General features: G+C 39.8%; 2 protein-coding genes across 3 annotated transcripts; both read right to left on the reverse strand.

Annotated features, from left to right (window-relative positions):
* Nucleotides 1–156: 156 nt before the first annotated feature.
* On the reverse strand, nucleotides 157–4,357 carry LOC123994511 (hemicentin-1-like). Its single transcript, XM_046297190.1, has 9 exons — nucleotides 4,099–4,357; nucleotides 3,741–3,794; nucleotides 3,290–3,538; nucleotides 2,854–3,120; nucleotides 2,376–2,675; nucleotides 1,922–2,191; nucleotides 1,401–1,676; nucleotides 1,005–1,253; nucleotides 157–474 (listed from the first exon to the last, which is right to left on the reverse strand). The coding sequence occupies exons 1-9, from the start codon at nucleotides 4,148–4,150 to the stop codon at nucleotides 452–454; spliced, it is 1,740 nt and encodes a 579-aa protein (XP_046153146.1). The 5' UTR covers nucleotides 4,151–4,357; the 3' UTR covers nucleotides 157–451.
* Nucleotides 4,358–5,382: 1,025 nt separating this feature from the next.
* On the reverse strand, nucleotides 5,383–8,607 carry LOC123995798. Of its 2 annotated transcripts, none has more exons than XM_046299474.1 (6): nucleotides 8,309–8,607; nucleotides 7,986–8,024; nucleotides 7,461–7,709; nucleotides 6,988–7,242; nucleotides 6,212–6,460; nucleotides 5,383–5,721 (listed from the first exon to the last, which is right to left on the reverse strand). In XM_046299474.1, the coding sequence occupies exons 1-6, from the start codon at nucleotides 8,361–8,363 to the stop codon at nucleotides 5,627–5,629; spliced, it is 942 nt and encodes a 313-aa protein (XP_046155430.1). In that variant the 5' UTR covers nucleotides 8,364–8,607; the 3' UTR covers nucleotides 5,383–5,626. The 2 variants fall into 2 exon arrangements, with proteins under 2 accessions (XP_046155430.1, XP_046155431.1); XM_046299475.1 differs by having other exon boundaries at nucleotides 7,982–8,024; nucleotides 8,309–8,417.
* Between the last annotated feature and the right edge of the window lie 11,264 nt (nucleotides 8,608–19,871).

Below are 19,871 nucleotides of genomic sequence, written 5' to 3' on the forward strand. Positions count from 1 at the left end.
CATATGGGGAATAGTTCAAATATGAATCTGCTACTCTTAGAAAGCCATGAGAACTGAAATATGAATAAAGGCAAAACATTTGTGTTATTTTGAATTCTCCTGTCCAGGACTGTACATCTCCAAGACATTAATTGCAGTGAATGAGTGAATACCTAATACATTGACAACCTTTATTGATGTTCACTGAAAGTGCAGATATGGAGAAGATACTTTTCAGCAAATTGCATTTTCTCATGTTAACTGTAAAATATAGGTTTTTGGTGTCATCTACACATGGACTAAGAAGTTGGCAAAGTATACATAATATGTGGAAAATAAACAAATTACAGGAAGTCTGTCAAACTGCATTAACAAAGCACACATTTTCCAGACAGCAGTACAAGATAATAAAGACACTTAGATTGCATTGTTGCCCCACCGCCATTGAATGGAATTCTTGTCTTGACTGTTTTCAACATCCACACCAGTGAGAATCTTTGGGAATAAGGGGAGAAATGTTAATAGCTGACTGAACTTTGTGGCATGTCTACTACACATGTAGGGCTTGCACAATAATTGTATTAGCGTGTAACTGACAATTATGGAGAATAACTGAACTATAAGCAAAGTGTTGTCTTACTACCTATATTTTAGCACAGGGGATTCAACTTTTTACTCGGTTAACAGTTTACCCAAAAGCAGTTTTTCATGAACTCTGTGAAGTTGGGGATCATTTTACGAGCATGACTGCACGGTCGAGAGAAGCTTCATTTTCAAAAGTTCCAAGCGGTCAACTTTATTGAGATGTGTTTCACCCAAGCTGTGTTGTATTCACTAGGTTTGGTGTAGCTAATTTTCAAATGTGCATAATAAATTTCAAGCTCATACTAAAATTAAAATGATGGCGATACCTGGCCGATTGCATGACAATTATTACCGAAGATGCCGTCACCGGTTGAATGGAGTAGTAGGAAGTGTTATAAGACCAACAATTAAATTGATGGATCATAGTAGTTTGACCATACCTGTGACACTGAGTGTCTCATTTGCTGTGCCTGTCTTCCCGGTGATCGTGTTGTGTGCCTCGCAGCTGAAAGACTCCGTGGCCACGTAACGGTTGACGGTTATATCAACCACACTGCCGTGCATGGTCCGACCATACACACTCCAGGTGTAGCTGCAAGAGGGAGAGCACTGGGCAATACACTTGAAGCTGGCCTTGACCCCTACCTCTAGGGCACCTGGTCCTGAGATGGTCACATTAGATGGTCCATCTGAAAGACAGGTCAACATTAGACCTAGAATGGCTTGTTCGTTCTGAACTACCTCTTTTTATGCTTCATATGACAGTGACAAGACCACTCAGTTTCAAGGTCTGCATAGAAATATGTTTTGACAAATACAATCTAACTGCTGCTCACCAAGTAACACAACTGAGGTATTGGCAGTGCTGTTGCCATTGGTCACTGAGTTGTAAGCCACACAGCTGAGGGGTCCTCCGTCCATGGTTGTCTCAGGTGTGAGGGACAAGGAGGCGTTCATCTCTGCCAGCCTCCCCTTGTATATCCAGGTGTAGGTACAGGTGGGGTAGCACAGGGCCGAACACTGAAGGGCTGTCTTTGATCCAGGCAGGAGATACAAGACTTTACCTACTGGGCCTTTGCCAGATTGGATGATAACAGCTTGAAGTGGTCCATCTGGAAAATGTCATGAAATATCTTTATGATTAGCTTGTAAACATATATATATATATACAGACAGACACACACACACATAGGGGTGGCAAGTAGCCTAAGGGTTCTGTTGATGTGCCTTTGAGCAAGGCACTTAACCCCTAATTGCTCCTGTAAATAACTGCATCTCTTTTATGATCTTTCTTGAAATACTGGTGTATGGTGAGCAAAAATGGCTGTATAAATAGAATTTATCTCTGCATACTCACAATTTACATTCAGTTGGTACCCAACCCCTTTGATGGGTGCTCCCCCCTGAGAAACAATGCATTGGTACAGCCCACCATCCGACTGGAGCAGAGGACTAAAAGACATAGTGATATTGTTGGGGGAGAGACTGACCCTGCCAGACACAGCTACAGGGAGGCCATTTTTTAACCACAAAATGGAGGCTGGATTCTGAGAGCCCACACACTGCAGTGAGAAGGGCTGGTGTGCCAAGGGCTTGTCCTGGGACACCGGCTGTACAGAGATAGGATCTGGAAGACGGGAGTGGAAAAGAGGTGAAGAGGACAGAAAGAACAAGGAACATTTTATTTTCAGAGAGATACCAAGATAAATACTTTGAGTTGGCTTTTACAAAATGGTGGACTGTCACCTCCAAACATCCGATTCTAAATATTGACTTGTGACAAATCTTTTTTCATAAAAATTCTGACTTACCAGTGACACTCAGGATTTTGGTGCTAACAGCAGTGACCCCTGAGGCAACATTCTTGGCCTCACACGTCAGTGCCTCATTGTGCCTGTAATCATCAACAGTAACCACCAGTTTACTGCCAACCATGGGCTTATCGCCCTTATGGAAGATTGGCAACTGGATCTCGTCACCATTGAAGATCTTTCCATTGAATGTCCAGGTAAAGTTACAGGAGGGGGTGCAGTCAACAAAGCACACAAAGTTGTAAGTGTCTCCTACTGTCACTGAGCTGGCACCCGTGATCAAAATGGCCCCCGGGCCACCTGGGAAGAGGTGGAAGTAAACACTTGATTATGTGTTTAATTGATTATAAACACTTAGAAGTTTCTAAAAATGCAGTGTACACGGAATATATGACTAACATAATATAGTAATAATTATCCAATGCGACTTCAATAGACCACTCCAAAGTTGAAAGAAAAGGACAAAAATTCCACTCACGGGCCACGTAAGGTGTGACGTAGGTTGAGATGTAGAGGAGTGAGACAGTGTCCTGAGCCTCACAGATCAATTCCTCTGCAATCTCCCAGGGGTCAGGTGTGACGGAGATGGTTTGACCATATTTGGTGGTCACTGTGCTTTGTGCTTCAGAACTAATTGTCCAGGTGTAGGAGCAGGACGGGTAGCAATCAGCAGAGCAGGAAAAGTTGGACGTCACTCCACTGGACAGTATATCAGGACCTGTGATCTTTATATTGGACGGTCCAGCTAGAAAATAAATCATTGTCGTATAATAATTGTCAGTTGAATTAGGTTGGAGAGTGTAGAACAGAGCTCCACAACCTTTGGATATGCAGTACAGAGACACAAAAGCATAACATCTGTTGGCATGGTATGATTTCTAAATATTCGTTTAGATTGATAAAAAGTAGCCTACACGTCACGTTGACTGTTTTGCTGACTGTCACCGACTTCCCAGTGGTGGGATTTGTAGCCATACAGTTCAGGACCTGTGGTGCAACCTGCTCCTTCAGCTGGAGGTTGAGCTCTGGGCCCTGGGTGGTGAGCCCTCCCCTGGTCCAGGTGAAGGTGCAAGTTGGGAAGCAATTGGCTGAACACTGGAAGCCATAGGGAACCTCCACCGTCACTGTGTTCACCCCACTGATCTCCACAAAGGACGGCCCATCTGACAGAACGGAAAAAAAGCCCCTGAGTCATAAACATAATGGTAAAAAATTAGGACGAAGTGGATTGACATGTTTTATCGTTCACCATAATGTTATAATGTTAGTGTAGGGATAAACAATGGATGATTAATGCATATAGCCTTTTGGCATACATTTATTTGATATACTTAGAAATGATGCCAGAAACCTAATGTATCTTACATGGTGTGGTTTCCTCCGATGTCCTGCCCTGCTCTCTCTCACTGGCAAGTGTTCCTACAGAAACATGGAAAGATAAAGAATCCCATGCCATCACAATGGTTCACTATACATGAACTATCTTATAAAGCATTAATAACACATGTATATGGCCTAGGCCCTAGATACACATTACATGCAGGCACTTCTCTGTTTAAAACATTTGGATTTTCATTACAAAACTATTTCTTATTCGCTACTTTGACAATTCAGAAAAATTCAGATTTTTTTCCATTACAAATTTGCATGAGAAAATGTCATTCCTGACTTGAAGTAGATTTGACCTCAACACTAACAGATTCAGTTGAATGTGGTATCTTACCTGCCAGGCAGGTGAGCAGCAGAGGCAGACGAAATGTGCAGAGGAGAACCATGGTTCTGCTGCCGAGATCCGGGCGACAAAGTGGCTGAAATGTCCACTCAAGAGCTGTTCTCCCCTTATACCTCCGGAAAAAAACGGTCTGACAATCTTATCAGGAACCAATTCAAAAACAAGACATTATCCAACAGTGCCGGCAAAGCGCCGCTAGTGTTTGGACCTTTACGTGGGTAATCAGCTCCACGGCATTGTGTTCTGGTTAGGGCGTGCGTGCTAGTTTCTTGTGTTCGTAGGCGTTGATCTACTGCGACGGAGCCTTTTGATACTGTCAAGTGACATGTCTCTGAGCGAGGGAGCATTCACTTTGTTTGCTTCTCGTCCATTCAGACAGGTGACGGTTACAGACAAAAGAAAGAGTGCAAACATGTTTTAATCTGTTTATCCTATTATATAGAATAGCTCTGATGTAGATACAGTGGTTGTTGGTATAATATTTATATTAGTAAAGGACACTTGTTATTTTTCCATTTAAAATGCATTAATTAACTTAACCAATTGAACTATGATTCAAGATGATAAAAGGGTTATGCATGGAAAAGCTTGAAAAGATAGAGAGGGTGTGTGTGTAGGTGATACCATTGCCTCTCTGGAACATTGATTGTTCTTATGTACCATAAAAGAAACTCCTGATATATAATCAGTGATTATCAAAAGCGGACCAATCGCACTCTGTGATCAAGTGTGTTTCATATTTATGCATGTTGATTACATTCCAGATCTAAATGTACATGTAGATGCAGGGTGGGCCCCTCATCTGTTGTGAAGTTAATGCTAATCATCAGTCAGACAATATGTGAAAATAACACTTCAACTGACAATACCAAACTATTTCACATTTCAAATATTTAATTCAGTATGATGGCAATTGATTGAGATAATTGTTTCAGAATTTATTTGAGAAAACACAAAACATTTCAAAAACAATTTGTCATGTATTTTATTGCAGTTATGCAGTTTCTAGACAAATATTGGGAGTGTAAATTATTTGAGCAAACAAAATCTATATTACATATTTTTTCCCCCCAAAGGCACAGACTTTGAAGTAATGTATTTTAATTGGCGTGTTAAGCTGGACCTGACTTGTCTTGAGCCTGTCCAACATCAGCACGCCATTTAAAATACATCACTTCAAAGTCTGTGCCTTCCATGAAGATGGCATGCTTGCAGGTTTCAAATCCATCTCAAGTCTGGAAAAGTTACACATTGCAAAAAAGACATGCTACTAAATTAATGTAAATTTGTCTTTATTAAATATTTATTCCAAATAGGGTATAAACGTGCTTGCACACACGTAGTGCTTTAATATTGAAAGATTCAGCCAAGCCTTTCCACTCCACTTATCATCAGCAAATATGCTTAACATCCTGATATGGAAGGCACTGTTTGTAATAATGCTGACATGATTTCAAATGATTCAGATGTGCGTGTGGAGAACAGCTTACTTCCTTGTACAAAACGGCCCTCTCCTGGATTACGGTGATATTACAGTGTAGAGTGAGAGTGTAAAGGCAAACAGAAGCAGGTCTATAGTCTGTTTAGCCTGTGTGGCCATGGATTTTCCATCATCTGTAACACACAACAACAACAAAAACATTACAAAAGGAACACCAAAAAGCCAACTGATATTTACTCCTGTGGTGCTGATCTGCTACACCCTCTACGATCACTGGGATTATTATTTGAACCTGCTGGTCATCTATGAATGTTGGAACATCTTGAAGAACAATTTGGCCTTAATGGCCATGTACACTTATAATCTCCACCTGGCAAAGCTAAAAGAGGACTTGCCACCCCTCAGAGCCTGGTTCCTCCCTAGGCTTCTTCCTACAGTAGGGTTCCTGCCTTTCTAGGGAGTTTTTCCTAGCCACCATGCTTCTACATCTGCATTGCTTGCTGTTTGGAGTTTTAGGTTGGGTTTCTGTATAAGCACTTTGTGGTATCTGCTTGATGTAAAAAGGGTTTTATAAATAGATTCTATTTGGATTTGATTTGTCTGACATATTTTTTTAATGACTGTAGTTACTCAAATGTAATAATCATGAGATTTCTGCTGTACCTCCCACCCGTACGGTCTTGGTTGCCAAGTCAAAATTCATTGAGACCGTATTCTGAGCGTAGCACTTAATCTTCTCTGACTTTACATGTCGCTCGACCGTCATCTCCATCTCACTGCCATAAACAGTGTGACCATCAACGATCCACCAGTAGTCACAAGCAGGAATGCATTTGGCAGTGCACCGAAACTTGGACTTGAAGCCAACTGCAACAGAGTCTTGACCAATGACGTGGACCTCTGATGGACCAGCTGATAGGAGACAAAAAGTAAAGGAAGAAGCTCGTTCAAGTATCACTTCAACCAAAACCCCAAAATCACTCTTTAATCATCAAATGTAGAATGTATACTGGATAAGGGAAGTGTGTTAATTGATGGATCAAGCTATTGAAAAGGCCCGGGGCCCAAGCCTGAATGGGGTCTGAGAGGCCCCAAAAAATATTCAACCAGGGGGCCTATAACAAAACAAAGCCCCGGGGCCTATGATTTCCTAATCCAGCAGGGGCGGCAGGGTAGCCTAGTGGTTAGAGCGTTGGACTAGTAACCGGAAGGTTCAAACCCCCGAGCTGACAAGGTACAAATCTGTCATTCTGCCCCTGAACAGGCAGTTAACCCACTGTTCCTAGGCCGTCATTGAAAATAAGAAATTGTTCTTAACTGACTTGCCTGGTTAAATAAAGGTAAAATAAAATAAATAAAATATGAACAATTGCATTACACTAATGACAATAAATAATCTACAATTGTTAGAGGAAGCTCTACATCTCCCATTAACCTACATGTTACAGGTATTGTCCTGGTGGCCATGGCATAGAGCCCAGACACACTGTTGATAACCTTGCAGTTCAGGGTAACAGAGGTGGCCAACTCTTCGGGAGTTACGGTAATCTCATTCCCCTGCCCCCCGAGCCATCGGCCCTTTATCCCCCAAGTGTAGTTGCAGGAGGGACGACAGTCGGCGTTACACTTGAAGCTTTGTGGGGCCCCTGGGGTCATCAAGTCAGGGCTTGTGATCAATACATTGCTTGGTCCAGCTACAAGGAGAAACACACACATTTAGATAATAGTCTAGATCCTATGACCAATGTGAAAAACATGAGCAAAATCATTCAATCTAACACTAATCCAGTAATCCAGACATCTTGTCAGTAAACTACAACACATTGAATTATCCCTCCATTCCTAATATCATAAAGACCATCACCTCTAATTTCAAGTGAAGTGTCATAAAAACAACAAACCACCCACACACCTAAAACCTGCAGCATCTTTGTTACTGTAGAGGACCTCCCAGAGTCAGCATTCCTTGCAGTGCATGTGAGGTTTAGGGACTCCTCCCATTGGCGAGCTGTGAAGAACACTTCGTTCCCCTGCCCAATCTGCCCGTCGATACTCATTCTGTAGCTACAGGAAGGAGAGCACTGGGCGGAACAGTCAAAACTGCATGGCACGCCCACAGTCACAAAGTCAGGTCCCAAAATAGTTAGTTCCAAGGGACCATCTGAAAATTACAGTGCACAATCAGGCAATGTTGGCCTATCGGATTTCTGGCACACAGGGTGTAAATATACATGTAATAGGGATAAATTGCTACAATAATAATAAAATTAAAAGTCATGGCATTTCCAATTGACCCCTCATTTCTGTACAGTAGTTATCTGCTAGCTGTTAGCACTACTGCCCAACCACAGGTACAATCCAAAGGACCCAACACTCCAATGATGTTGCCATACTATAATACGTTGACTAGTTTGTCATGTGTCTGTGGTTTACCTACTGGGACTGTCCTTCCCTCCATCAGTGGTCACAGCTGATCCTGGAAGTTCATAAAAACAGCCTCACAGTCTGTCATCAAGACGTTATAATGTATATGTAACACGAAAACTATCATTATGCTTAGACCCAAATATGTTAGTCTATTGTCCAAACAAAAGTTTAACCTCAGCAGACACTGAACATATGCATGGTTATAGAGCTTAGCAGAAAGTTTCCAGAACATACAGACTTACTGACTGATGTCAAACCGCGTTCGGCATCCTCAAAAATAGATTTTGACAAAATATTATCTCAAAAATAATGTTTTTTTCCATATCATATTACCTGCAAGGTACACAAACAGCAGAAGCAGATTGAGCAGGGTGTGTGTATCCTTCATTGTCTTGCAGCGATGGAGTGAGGTGAATGGATACCAGGAATATGGGACTGTTACAGAGTCAAGCAGTAGAGTGAGAAGGTTAACAAACACACCTTATCAGAAAGAACAGACTGAGAGTGAACCTGCCCTGCCCATTCAAATCTACCTATTAAAAATACATTATTTCTGTAGTGACCATTAAATAGGGCAACACAGAACTGGCAACTTTTACTATGAACTAACATGTAGAGGGCAATGTACTGAGGTATAAAATAAGTGGTCTCCAACTCTCCATCCCTGCTCCTGGGGAGCTGAAGTCAATTAATTTACTATTTTTAATAGACAGAATCAATTGGAGGGAAAGATATGAGACCATATGTGTAATACATGAGTGTATGACGAATTTAGGAGTGTCGAGAACGTGGTTTCAGTGCATGGCTTGTACCAGAATCTCTTATCAAAAGTACACAAAGTTCTGAATGAAACAGACTTTGACTTTAGCTTTAGTTGTGTCAACAGTGTCAGAAACTCTGGTTTGAACCTCAATATCAATACCTCAAACAGAATAAAAACAAACACAGTAACTACAAAGTATTACTCTTAAAAAGTGTATTTTTTGCTGATACAGATATTTTCAAATGCAGAAGTGAACATTTTTATATACTGTGTGGGTAAAATGTATGTCATATGCTGTAAAATTATCTAAATTCCCATTTATAACCTCTTATGTCACATTCTGTTTCATCATATCCTATTAAAGCTGATCTAACATTTGTTAATTTCACGTAAACATTTCAGACAACCATCTCTTTCAGTTGTATTCCATCGTCCATGTAATGTTTTTCACATTGTAGAGTCAATCACAAGTTATACTAGTTAACAGTGGTGTAAAGTACATAAGTAAAAATACTTTAAAGTACTACTTAAGTCCTTTTTTCGGGTATCTGTGCTTTACATTAATATTTATATTTTTGACAACTTTTACTTCACTACATTCCTAAAGAAAATAATGTACTTTTTATTCCACATATTTTCCCTTACACCCAAAAGTAGTCATTACATTTTGACAGGAAAATGGTACAATTGACACACTTATCAAGAGAAAATCCCTGGTCATCCCTACTGCTTCTGATCTGGCAGACTCACTAAACACAAATTCTTTGTTTTTAAATTACTGTATGTCTGAGTGTTGGAGTTTGCCCCATGTTATCCATCAATTTTTTAAAAAGAAAACATTTTTCCCACAAAGGAAGATGTCTGTAAGTCTGTTTTATGATACTTTAAGGTCCTTTTCTGCTGTCAACACACAGAGGGTGAAACAAGTGTGGGAGAAAGAATTGTCTGTTACTATTGACGAAGAGATGTGGGAGGACATTTGGAGATATGCAAAAACAATATCTATATGTAACCGTACTAGAGCAATCCAATTAAGAATAATACACAGATTGCATATATCCCCAAATCGCAGACATGCTTTTAGCCCCACTTCCTCTTCCCCTCAGTGTCTCAAATGCAAAACTGATACAGGCACCCTAACACATTGTTTATGGTCATGTACCAAAATACAAAGATACTGGTCTGGTGTCCTGCAAGAAATTGAAAAGATCCTAGGGGTTGATCTAGAATTGGACCCAGTTTCTTTACTGTTGGGTCTCCCTAGTAGGCATGTTACTTCTGTCTGTAAAAGGAGGCTTTACAACATCCTTACCTTCGCAGCGAGGAAAAACATCCTTTTACAGTGGATTAGTGATAAGGTTCCTTCTATTAAAGACTGGCATAAGATACTATTTGAATGGGTGCCTCTGGAATATCTGACATGTACATTGCATTCTAAAACAGACCAGTTCTACAAAGTATGGGAACCTTATCTAAATTATCTAGAACCTGAGGTATCAACTATTATGCTGCAAGGTTTCTCTTAGAATGGCGGGGATCTATGTATTTCAGAACTACACTGTACGTTCCATGTGTGGAACCTAACCTCTTGGTTTAAACTGAGCTTTTTTGTTTAATTTCTGTTTGTAAGTTTGTTTAAAATGTATGTATTGAGAGACGCAATGATGGTGATGGGGTGAGAGAGGCACGGAGCGGGAAGAGAAATGGTGTACGTATGTATAGGTGGGTGCGTGCGTGCGTGTATGTATGCATGGGTGTGTGTATATGCATGGGTATATGTATGTGTGTATATGCATGGGTATATGTATGCGTGCGTGCGTGCGTGCGTGCGTGCGTGCGTGCGTGCGTGCGTGCGTGCGTGCGTGCGTGCGTGCGTGCGTGCGTGCGTGCGTATGTATGTATGTATGTATGTATGTATGTATGTATGTATGTATGTATGTATGTATGTATGTATGTATGTATGTATGTATGTATGTATGTATGTATGTATGTACATATATGCACGTAGATATGGGTAAGTGGGGGCTGTTTTTCTTTTTGTTCTGTGTGCTTTGTCTCTGTATCTCTTAATATGGGTGAAAATTGTGAAATTTCAATAAAAATACTGTTACAAAAAAGAAAACATTTTGCCATCTGGTTTGCATAATATAAGGAATTTGAAATTTATACTTTTAATTCATACTTTTACTTTTGATACTTAATTCCATTTTCTTTTTATACTTAAGTATATTTAAAATCAAATACTTTTAGACTTTACTGAAGTAGTATTTTACTGGGTGACTTTCACTTTTACTTGAGTAATTTTCTATTATGATATGTTTACTTTTACTCAAGTATGACAATTGGGTACTTTTCCCACCACTGCTAGTTGACTAGCTGAAAGCGGAATCTGGATGCAATAACCCCGAGTCCTTGGAGCTCCACAATGTACAGTGACTTGCGAAAGTATTCGGCCCCCTTGAACTTTGCGACCTTTTGCCACATTTCAGGCTTCAAACATAAAGATAAAAAACTGTATTTTTTTGTGAAGAATCAACAAGTGGGACACAATCATGAAGTGGAACGACATTTATTGGATATTTCAAACTTTTTTAACAAATCAAAAACTGAAAAATTGGGCGTGCAAAATTATTCAGCCCCTTTACTTTCAGTGCAGCAAACTCTCTCCAGAAGTTCAGTGAGGATCTCTGAATGATCCAATGTTGACCTAAATGACTAATGATGATTTTGTGTGTCTAAAACCGTTATATATGTTTACAAAAATGACATTTTAATCACACAACCTCTAAGTGCTTATTTTAGAATATATGTCTAACATAATGTTAAAGGTATAGACTATATGTGTGTGCCCATGCTGTGGTTATAGAATAATTAGGGGTTCACAGTGAAGCATGGTCAAATAAGTCAAGCATACATTAGTAAGAAAAATAAATCTAATTTGACACACAGAAACAAGATGCCATGAGTAACTTGGCCAAACAGAATGGCACTGATTGGCCTATAGGTGGTGCTGTTATAAGCAGTCTCACTTAAACTATGCCTTGATCACACCTACAGTGTGAAATCAAATCAAACTTTCTTCATACAGCACATTTCAGACATGGAATGCAACCAAATGTCCTTCACAGGAAAAAACAAATACAAATATTTACTACACAACAAACATAATATGATAAAAAAACTAAATAATAACAATAAAAATGACTAAAAAGCACTTTAAAGAAAAGCTAATCTAAAAAGGTGTGTTTTAAGATCTCTTTTAGATATGTCCACAGTTTCGGCCTCCCTCCGGTTCTGGGGGCATAATACCTAAAGGCTGCCTCTACTTGCCTCTTGGTCCTAGGCTTTAGGATAGTTGAAAGGGCAGTACCAGAGGACCTGAGGGACCTACTGGGTACATAACCTTAATGCATGTCTGACAATCTATCCTTATGGACAATTATGGGAGCTTAAGACAAATTTGTTCAGCATGAGGAAAGACGCCTACATACGAAGTTTGAAGTCTCTAGGACAACTGGAGCGGTGGACATCTCAATCACACCTACAGCATCATTGCATGTTGGTACGCCAGAAGTACATTCATTTCCAATGGAGCGCTGCGTTTGCCTTGCAGCATTGCATCGCAGAGGCAGTCACACAAAATTGTCATTGAGCAAAATGGTAAGCATCATCATCTGGACATGTGTGCAACAAAAATCCAAGGTATGCACCACACAGAACACACTGAAAGCAAAGCAAACACGGCATTCCATCGGAAATTAAGGTACTTCTGGTGTACCAAAATGGAATGATGTTGTAGGTGTGATCGAGGGGGTTAAACCTTCATATCCACTGCTCCATTTGTCCTAGACTTGAAACTTTGCCCTGCCTCTTGCTGAACAAATGTGGACCCATAAGGTCCATCAAGAGAGATGTTCCTCCATCTTGAATATTTTTGAAAACCTTTGAAAAAGTCAGAATAAAACAAAATTCAGTATGGTACATCTCTTAACTTAGTTTGAGAAAAGCTAACGTATTGGTTAAGAGATAGCTGAATTATTGATAAATCAGGAAATCAGATTTGACGTGTTTAAATACTTTGTAAATCCACTCCACAGTGGCCTATCCACTTTTGGCCAGTGGTTTAAAGTACTTAAGTAAAAATACTTTAAAGTACTACTTAAGTAGTTTTTTGGGGGTATCTGTGCTTTATTTTACTATTTATATATTTGACAGCTTTTACTTTACTTCACTACATTCCCACTGAACATAATGTACTTTTTACATTTTCCCTGAAACCCAAAAGTACTTGTTACATTTTGAATGCTTAGCAGGACAGGGAAATGGCCCGATTCACACACTTATCAAGAGAACATCCCTGGGCATCCATATTGCCTCTGATTCTTCATTTGTAAATGAAGTGTGCCTCTGGCTATCTGTAAATAAAATAAAAACTAGACAATTGTGCTGTCTGGTTTGCTTAATATAAGCAATTTGAAATGGTTTATATTCTTACTTTTGATATTTAAGTATATTTTGCAATTACATTTACTTTTGATCCAAAAAACAAATACTTTTAGATTTACTCAAGTAGTATTTTACTTGGTGACTTTCACTTTTAATTGAGTCATTTTCTATTAATATATGTTAATTTTACTCAAGTATGACATTTGGGTACTTTTTCTACCACTGCATTTGGCATTGATATTTTTAAAAATATATAACTACGAGCAGCAATGAACAGAGTTTACAGTATGACAGAAAGGTCACAATATCCGTTGTATAAGCAATCCCTAGGTTTGGTTAAGAGTGTTGGGCCAGTAACCAAAAGATTGCTGGTTTGAATCTGTGAGCCGGCAAAGTGAAAAATATGTCAATGTGCCCTTTAGCAAGGCACTCAAGCCCAATTGCTCCTATAAGTCACTCTGGATAACAGTGTCTGCCAAATGACAAAAAATGTCTACATGATTTGAATCATAGTTGGTATACCCCACATTAGTGTTCCAAAATACTTAAGCTGTACTGCGTTGACTGCGCAAGCAGCAGGACTTCCAGTTTCCAATTTTCCATAATAAAATATTCACTTTTCACTACGTTCAGACCACATAATAGGTCAACAATATGTGATTAAAAAGATATACTAATAACAATATTTTACATTGTCCATATAATTTAAATCTAACATGAATTTGCATGAGACAAAGTTCCCTTGATCAAAAGTTATTGCTCTAGTATCCTATGGTGCCACTGGTGCCAATGACATATATATGGTGCCACTGGTGCCAATGACATATATATGGTGCCGATGACATATATATGGTGCCACCAACTGGTCTGGTGCAGCCATCTAAGGTTGCAGTGAATTTATATTCACACAGTTTCTAAGGACATATACATAAAGTTTACATACCCAATGTCATGACCCATGTCCATTGGTTTAGTTCTTATAGCCCTGGTGCTACATTTAGCTGAATATAAACTAGTAGCTAGCTGTTGTTGCCGATGGTGGAATCATCTAACCCGCTGGCTCTTGAAGCCCCATGAGCTCCCAAGTCTATAAGCAGTCTAGCTAACATGTTAGCTAGCTAGCATTGCAAATTAGCATTTCAATAGCTAGCTGGGCAGTTTGAAAAGAAAATGACTGATATGAGTCAAACACTGTAGCTAACTAGCAAGCCTTCCTCTGATGTAATGTAATTTGGGCACTGGAATGCTAGATTTGTCTTTTAATTTTACATTGACTGTCATTGAAGTTGGTGGTTACTAGTGGTTCAAATCCGAGGTGAGAGAAACTGTCCGTCATTATTTGTGTTTTGGTAGGGGTCGGAGTGGCGTCACGCACCTGTTACACCCCTTTTCCTAATCAGGGTTCATTCTGGTTGTCAGTGGTCTAATATACAGTGCCTTCGGAAAGTATTCAGACCTATTGACTTTTTCCACATTTTGTTACGCTACAGCCTTATTCTAAAATGGATTAAATAAATACAAATCCTCATCAATCTACACACACTACCCCATAATAACAAAGTGAAAACAGGTTTTTAGAATGTTTAGCAAATTTATTCTAAATAAAAAACAGGAATAACTTATTCACATAAGTAGTCAGACCCTTTCCTGTTTCCATTCATCATCCCTGAGATGTTTTTACCTTTTTTCTAAATTCAATTGATTGGACATGATTTGGAAAGGCACACAACTGTCTATACAAGATCCCACAGTTGACAGTGCATGTCAGAGCAAAAACCAAGCCATGAGGTCGAAAGTAATTTTCCATAGAGCTCTGAAACAGGATTGTTTCGAGTCGCAGATCTGGGGAAGAGTACCAAAAAATGTCTGCAGCTTTGAAGGTCCCCGAGAACACAGAGACCTCCATCACTCTTAAAAGGAAGTAGTTTGGAACCACCAAGACTCTTCCTATTGGGGGAGAAGGGCCTTGGTCAGGGAAGTGACCAAGAACCCAATGGACACTCTGACAGAGCTTCAGAGTTCCTCTGTGGAGATGGAAGAAGCTTCCAGAAAGCCAACCATATCTGCAGCACTCCACTAATCAGGCCTTTCTGGTAGAGTGGCCAGATGAAAGCCACTCCCCAGTAAAAAAGAGTGGCCAGATGAAAGCCACTCCCCAGTAAAAGGCACATGACAGCCCACTTGGAGTTTGCCAAAAGGCAACTAAAAGACGCAGACAATGAGAAACAAGATTCTCTGCTCTGGTGAAACCAAGATTGAATTAATTGGCCTGAATGCCAAGCGTCACGTCTGGAAAAAACCTGGCTCCATCTCTACGGTGAAGCATGGTGGTGGCAGCTTCATGCTGTGGGGATGTTTTTTTAGCGGAGGGGAATGGGAGATGAATCAGGATCGAGGGAAAGATGAACGGAGCATAGTACAGAGAGATCCCTGATGAAAACCTGCTCCAGAGCGCTCAGGACCTCAGACTGAGGTGAAAGTTCACCTCCCAACAGGACAACGACCCTAAGCACACAGCCAAGACAACAAAGGAGTGGCTTTGGGACAAGTCTCTGAATGTCCTTGAGTGACCCAGCCAGAGCCCGGACTTGAACCTGATCGAACATAGCTGTTCAGCGATGCTCCCCATTCAACCTGACAGAGCTTGAGAGGATCTGCAGAGAAGAATGGGAGAAAATCCCCAAATACAGGTGTGCCAAACTTGTGGTGTCATACCCAGGAAAACTCAAGGCTTTAATCGCTGCCAAAGGTGTTTTAACAAAGTACTGAGTAAAGGGTCTAAATACTTGTGTAAATGCAGTGGTGAAAAAAGTACTAAATTGTCATACTTGAGTAAAAGTAAAGATTCCTTAATAGAAAATGACTCAAGTGAAAGTTACCCAGTAAAAGTCTAAAAGTTTGGATTTAAAAATACTTGAAAAATATAAAAGTATAAAAAGTAAATGGAAGTATAAAAAGTAAATAATTTTAAAATCCTTATATTAAAGAAACCAGGTGGCACCATTTCTTATTCTTCATTGAGAAATTTCCAGGGGCACACTCCAACACTCAGACATAATTTATAGACGAAGCATTTGTGTTTAGTGAGTCCACCAAATCAGATGCAGTAGGGATGACCAGGGATGTTCTCTTGATAAGTGTGTGAATTGGACCATTTTCCTTTCAAAATGTAACCAGTACTTTTGGGTGTCACGGAAATGTATGGAGTAAAAAGTACATTATTTTATTTCGGAATGTAGTGAAGTAAAATTAAAAGTTGACAAAAATATAAATAGTAATGTAAAGTACAGATACCCCAAAAAACTACTTAAGTAGTATTTAATGTATTTTTACTTAAGTACTTTACACCACTGGATAATAGTAGGCATTGTAGCGAGTTAACATTATATTGAGAAGGTTTTTGGGAAAGCCTTTCCATCTACCTAAAGACTGTTAGGCCTATCATTACCATCACTACATTTTTCCTGTTCCTTAATTCTTTGAAACCTGGACGTTTTACTTCAAATTGTTACGTTCGTTATAAGAATCAGACCAAGGCGCAGCGTGGTATGTGTACATTCTTATTTATTCAAAGAATGAACACTGAACAAAATAACAAACTGAACCGCTATACAAACAAGTGCTGACAGACAACTACACATAGACAAGATCCCACGAACACAAATAGGAAATGGCTACCTAAATATGATCCCCAATCAGAGACAACGATAAACAGCTGCCTCTGATTGGGAACCATATCAGGCCACCATAGACAAACAAATTCACCTAGACTTACAAAAACTCTAGACATACAAAAACCCTAGCCAATACTAAAACTAGCATACCCACCCTAATCACACCCTGACCTAACCAAAATATAAAGAAAACAGAGATATCTCAGGTTAGGGCGTGACACATATTATATCTTACCTTGCATGGTTCAAAGTAGCCTATAGTCAACATTCCACCATAAAAACGTGGAGGCAATTATTTTTATAAAGACTTACTTACTCAACGTTCTTTCATTGTTAGTTTTGATTTCTGTTTGCCACATATTTTTCAACTGTGCTGTGATGTTTCACAAAAGTTCTGAACCTTCCTATTCTCAGTTTCTACAGATTGTAAATTAAAGATAAACAATTTTGCTAAGAACATTTTTATATTATTGATCGATTGACTATGACTTTTTAAATCACCCAGCAGTGCTATTTGCAGAGTTAGCTCCAGGTAAATGTTGCAATTCTTCCGCCATTCCTAAACCTGTGACCAAAACAAGCTACAGTATAGATGGACAGTACAAAAACAAAGGATCTAATGATTCTGTCTCTTCACAGGAAAATCGGCAGAGCTGGGATGGTTGTATCCCCCCATATATATATATATATATATATATATATATATATATATATATATATATATATATATATATATATATATATATATATATATATATATATACAGTGGGGCAAAAAAGTATTTAGTCAGCCACCAATTGTGCAAGTTCTCCCACTTAAAAATATGAGAGAGGCCTGTAATTTTCATCATAGGTACACTTCAACTATGACAGACAAAATGAGAAAAAAAATCCAGAAAATCACATTGAAGGATTTTTAATGAATTTATTTGCAAATTATGATGGAAAATAAGTATTTGGTCACCTACAAACAAGCAAGATTTCTGGCTCTCACAGACCTGTAAACTTCTTCTTTAAGAGGTTCCTCTGTCCTCCACTCGTTACCTGTATTAATGGCACCTGTTTGAACTTGTTATCAGTATAAAAGACACCTGTCCACAACCTCAAACAGTCACACTCCAAACTCCACTATGGCCAAGACCAAAGAGCTGTCAAAGGACACCAGAAACAAAATTGTAGACCTGCAGCAGACTGGGAAGACTGAATCTGCAATAGGTAATCAGCTTGGTTTGAAGAAATCAACTGTGGGAGCAATTATTAGGAAATGGAAGACATACAAGACCACTGATAATCACCCTCAATCTGGGGCTCCACGCAAGATCTCACCCCGTGGGGTCAAAATGATCACAAGAACGGTGAGCAAAAATTCCAGAACCACACGGGGGAACCTAGTGAATGACCTGCAGAGAGCTGGGACCAAAGTAACAAAGCCTACCATCAGGAACACACTACGCCGCCAGGGACTCAAATCCTGCAGTGCCAGACGTGTCCCCCTGCTTAAGCCAGTACATGTCCAGGCCCGTCTGAAGTTTGCTAGAGAGCATTTGAATGATCCAGAAGAAGATTGGGAGAATGTCAGATGAAACCAAAATATAACTTTTTGGTAAAAAATCAACTCGTCGTGTTTGGAGGACAAAGAATGCTGAGTTGCATCCAAAGAACACTATAGTTACTGTGAAGCATGGGGGTAGAAACATCATGCTTTGGGGCTGTTTTTCTGCAAAGGGACTGATCCGTGTAAAGGAAAGAATGAATGGGGCCATGTATCGTGAGATTTTGAGTGAAAACCTCCTTCCATCAGCAAGGGCATTGAAGATGAAACGTGGCCCCATTCATTCAACGAATTCAACGAGTCTTTCAGCATGACAATGATCCCAAACACACCACCCGGGCAACGAAGGAGTGGCTTCGTAAGAAGCATTTCAAGGTCCTGGAGTGGCTTAGCCAGTCTCCAGATCTCAACCCCATAGAAAATCTTTGGAGGGAGTTAAAAGTCTGTGTTGCCCAGCAACAGCCCCAAAACATCACTGCTCTAGAGATCTGCATGGAGGAATGGGCCAAAATACCAGCAACAGTGTGTGAAAACTTACAGAAAACGTTTGACCTCTGTAGGCCAACAAAGGGTATATAAACTTTTGTTATTGACCCACTGTATAACATTCTATTGAACTCATTTACATGACCCATCAACTTAGCCATGCGTGTCTGTGTAAGTCTCATATTTTACTAAGCACATTTTTGGTCTGGAATTTGTCTTTCAGCAGAAAGACGAGTGAACACTTTGTGAGAGATTGCTGCCGTGGTGAAGGACAGCACTGTGACAGGGGTCAACCAATGATTTATATATACACTAGATGTCTAATAGGGGGGGATGTGTTGAATCCACTGTGCCTCCATCTTGGCACTCCGTCATGATGGTAAAATGATGATGATGGTTCGTTTTTGCTAAATTGTTCTATTACACGGCTAAACATTGAGCTTCTGAGTGGCGCAGCGCAAGAGACGTCACTGCAGTCCCTGGTTCAAATCATATCCGGCCGTGATTGGGAGTCCCATAAGCGGTGCACAATTGGCCCAGCGTTGTCCGGGTTTGGCTGGGGAAGGCTGTCATTGTAAATAAGAAGTTGTTCTTAACTGACTTGCCTAGTTAAATAACGGAAAAAATGTATAATCCTTAATGTATCATTTATAGGGATGACTAATGTTACTGTCCCCACTACTACAAAAATTAAACTTAAATAAATGTAATTTTGTCCTTGAAACATTTAATTGAAATGGAGGACTGCTACTTGGGAGTGGCAATATGTCCAACCAGTGGCTTCATAGCCTCTCAATGGTCAATACATAGCATCAGCAATCCAGGGTTTATATACAACATTGGGGTCAACATCCCACAGCTGGTTGGACTGGAGGATGGTACAGTGTAGTACACTACTGGTGGAAAGTTAGGACTAGCAACATCAACTGACTCCGTAATTCAGGCCTCTGCCACAGATCAAGCTGGACCAGTAATT

Source organism: Oncorhynchus gorbuscha, linkage group LG14 (assembly GCF_021184085.1).
Source record: "Oncorhynchus gorbuscha isolate QuinsamMale2020 ecotype Even-year linkage group LG14, OgorEven_v1.0, whole genome shotgun sequence".
NCBI lineage: Eukaryota > Metazoa > Chordata > Actinopteri > Salmoniformes > Salmonidae > Oncorhynchus > Oncorhynchus gorbuscha.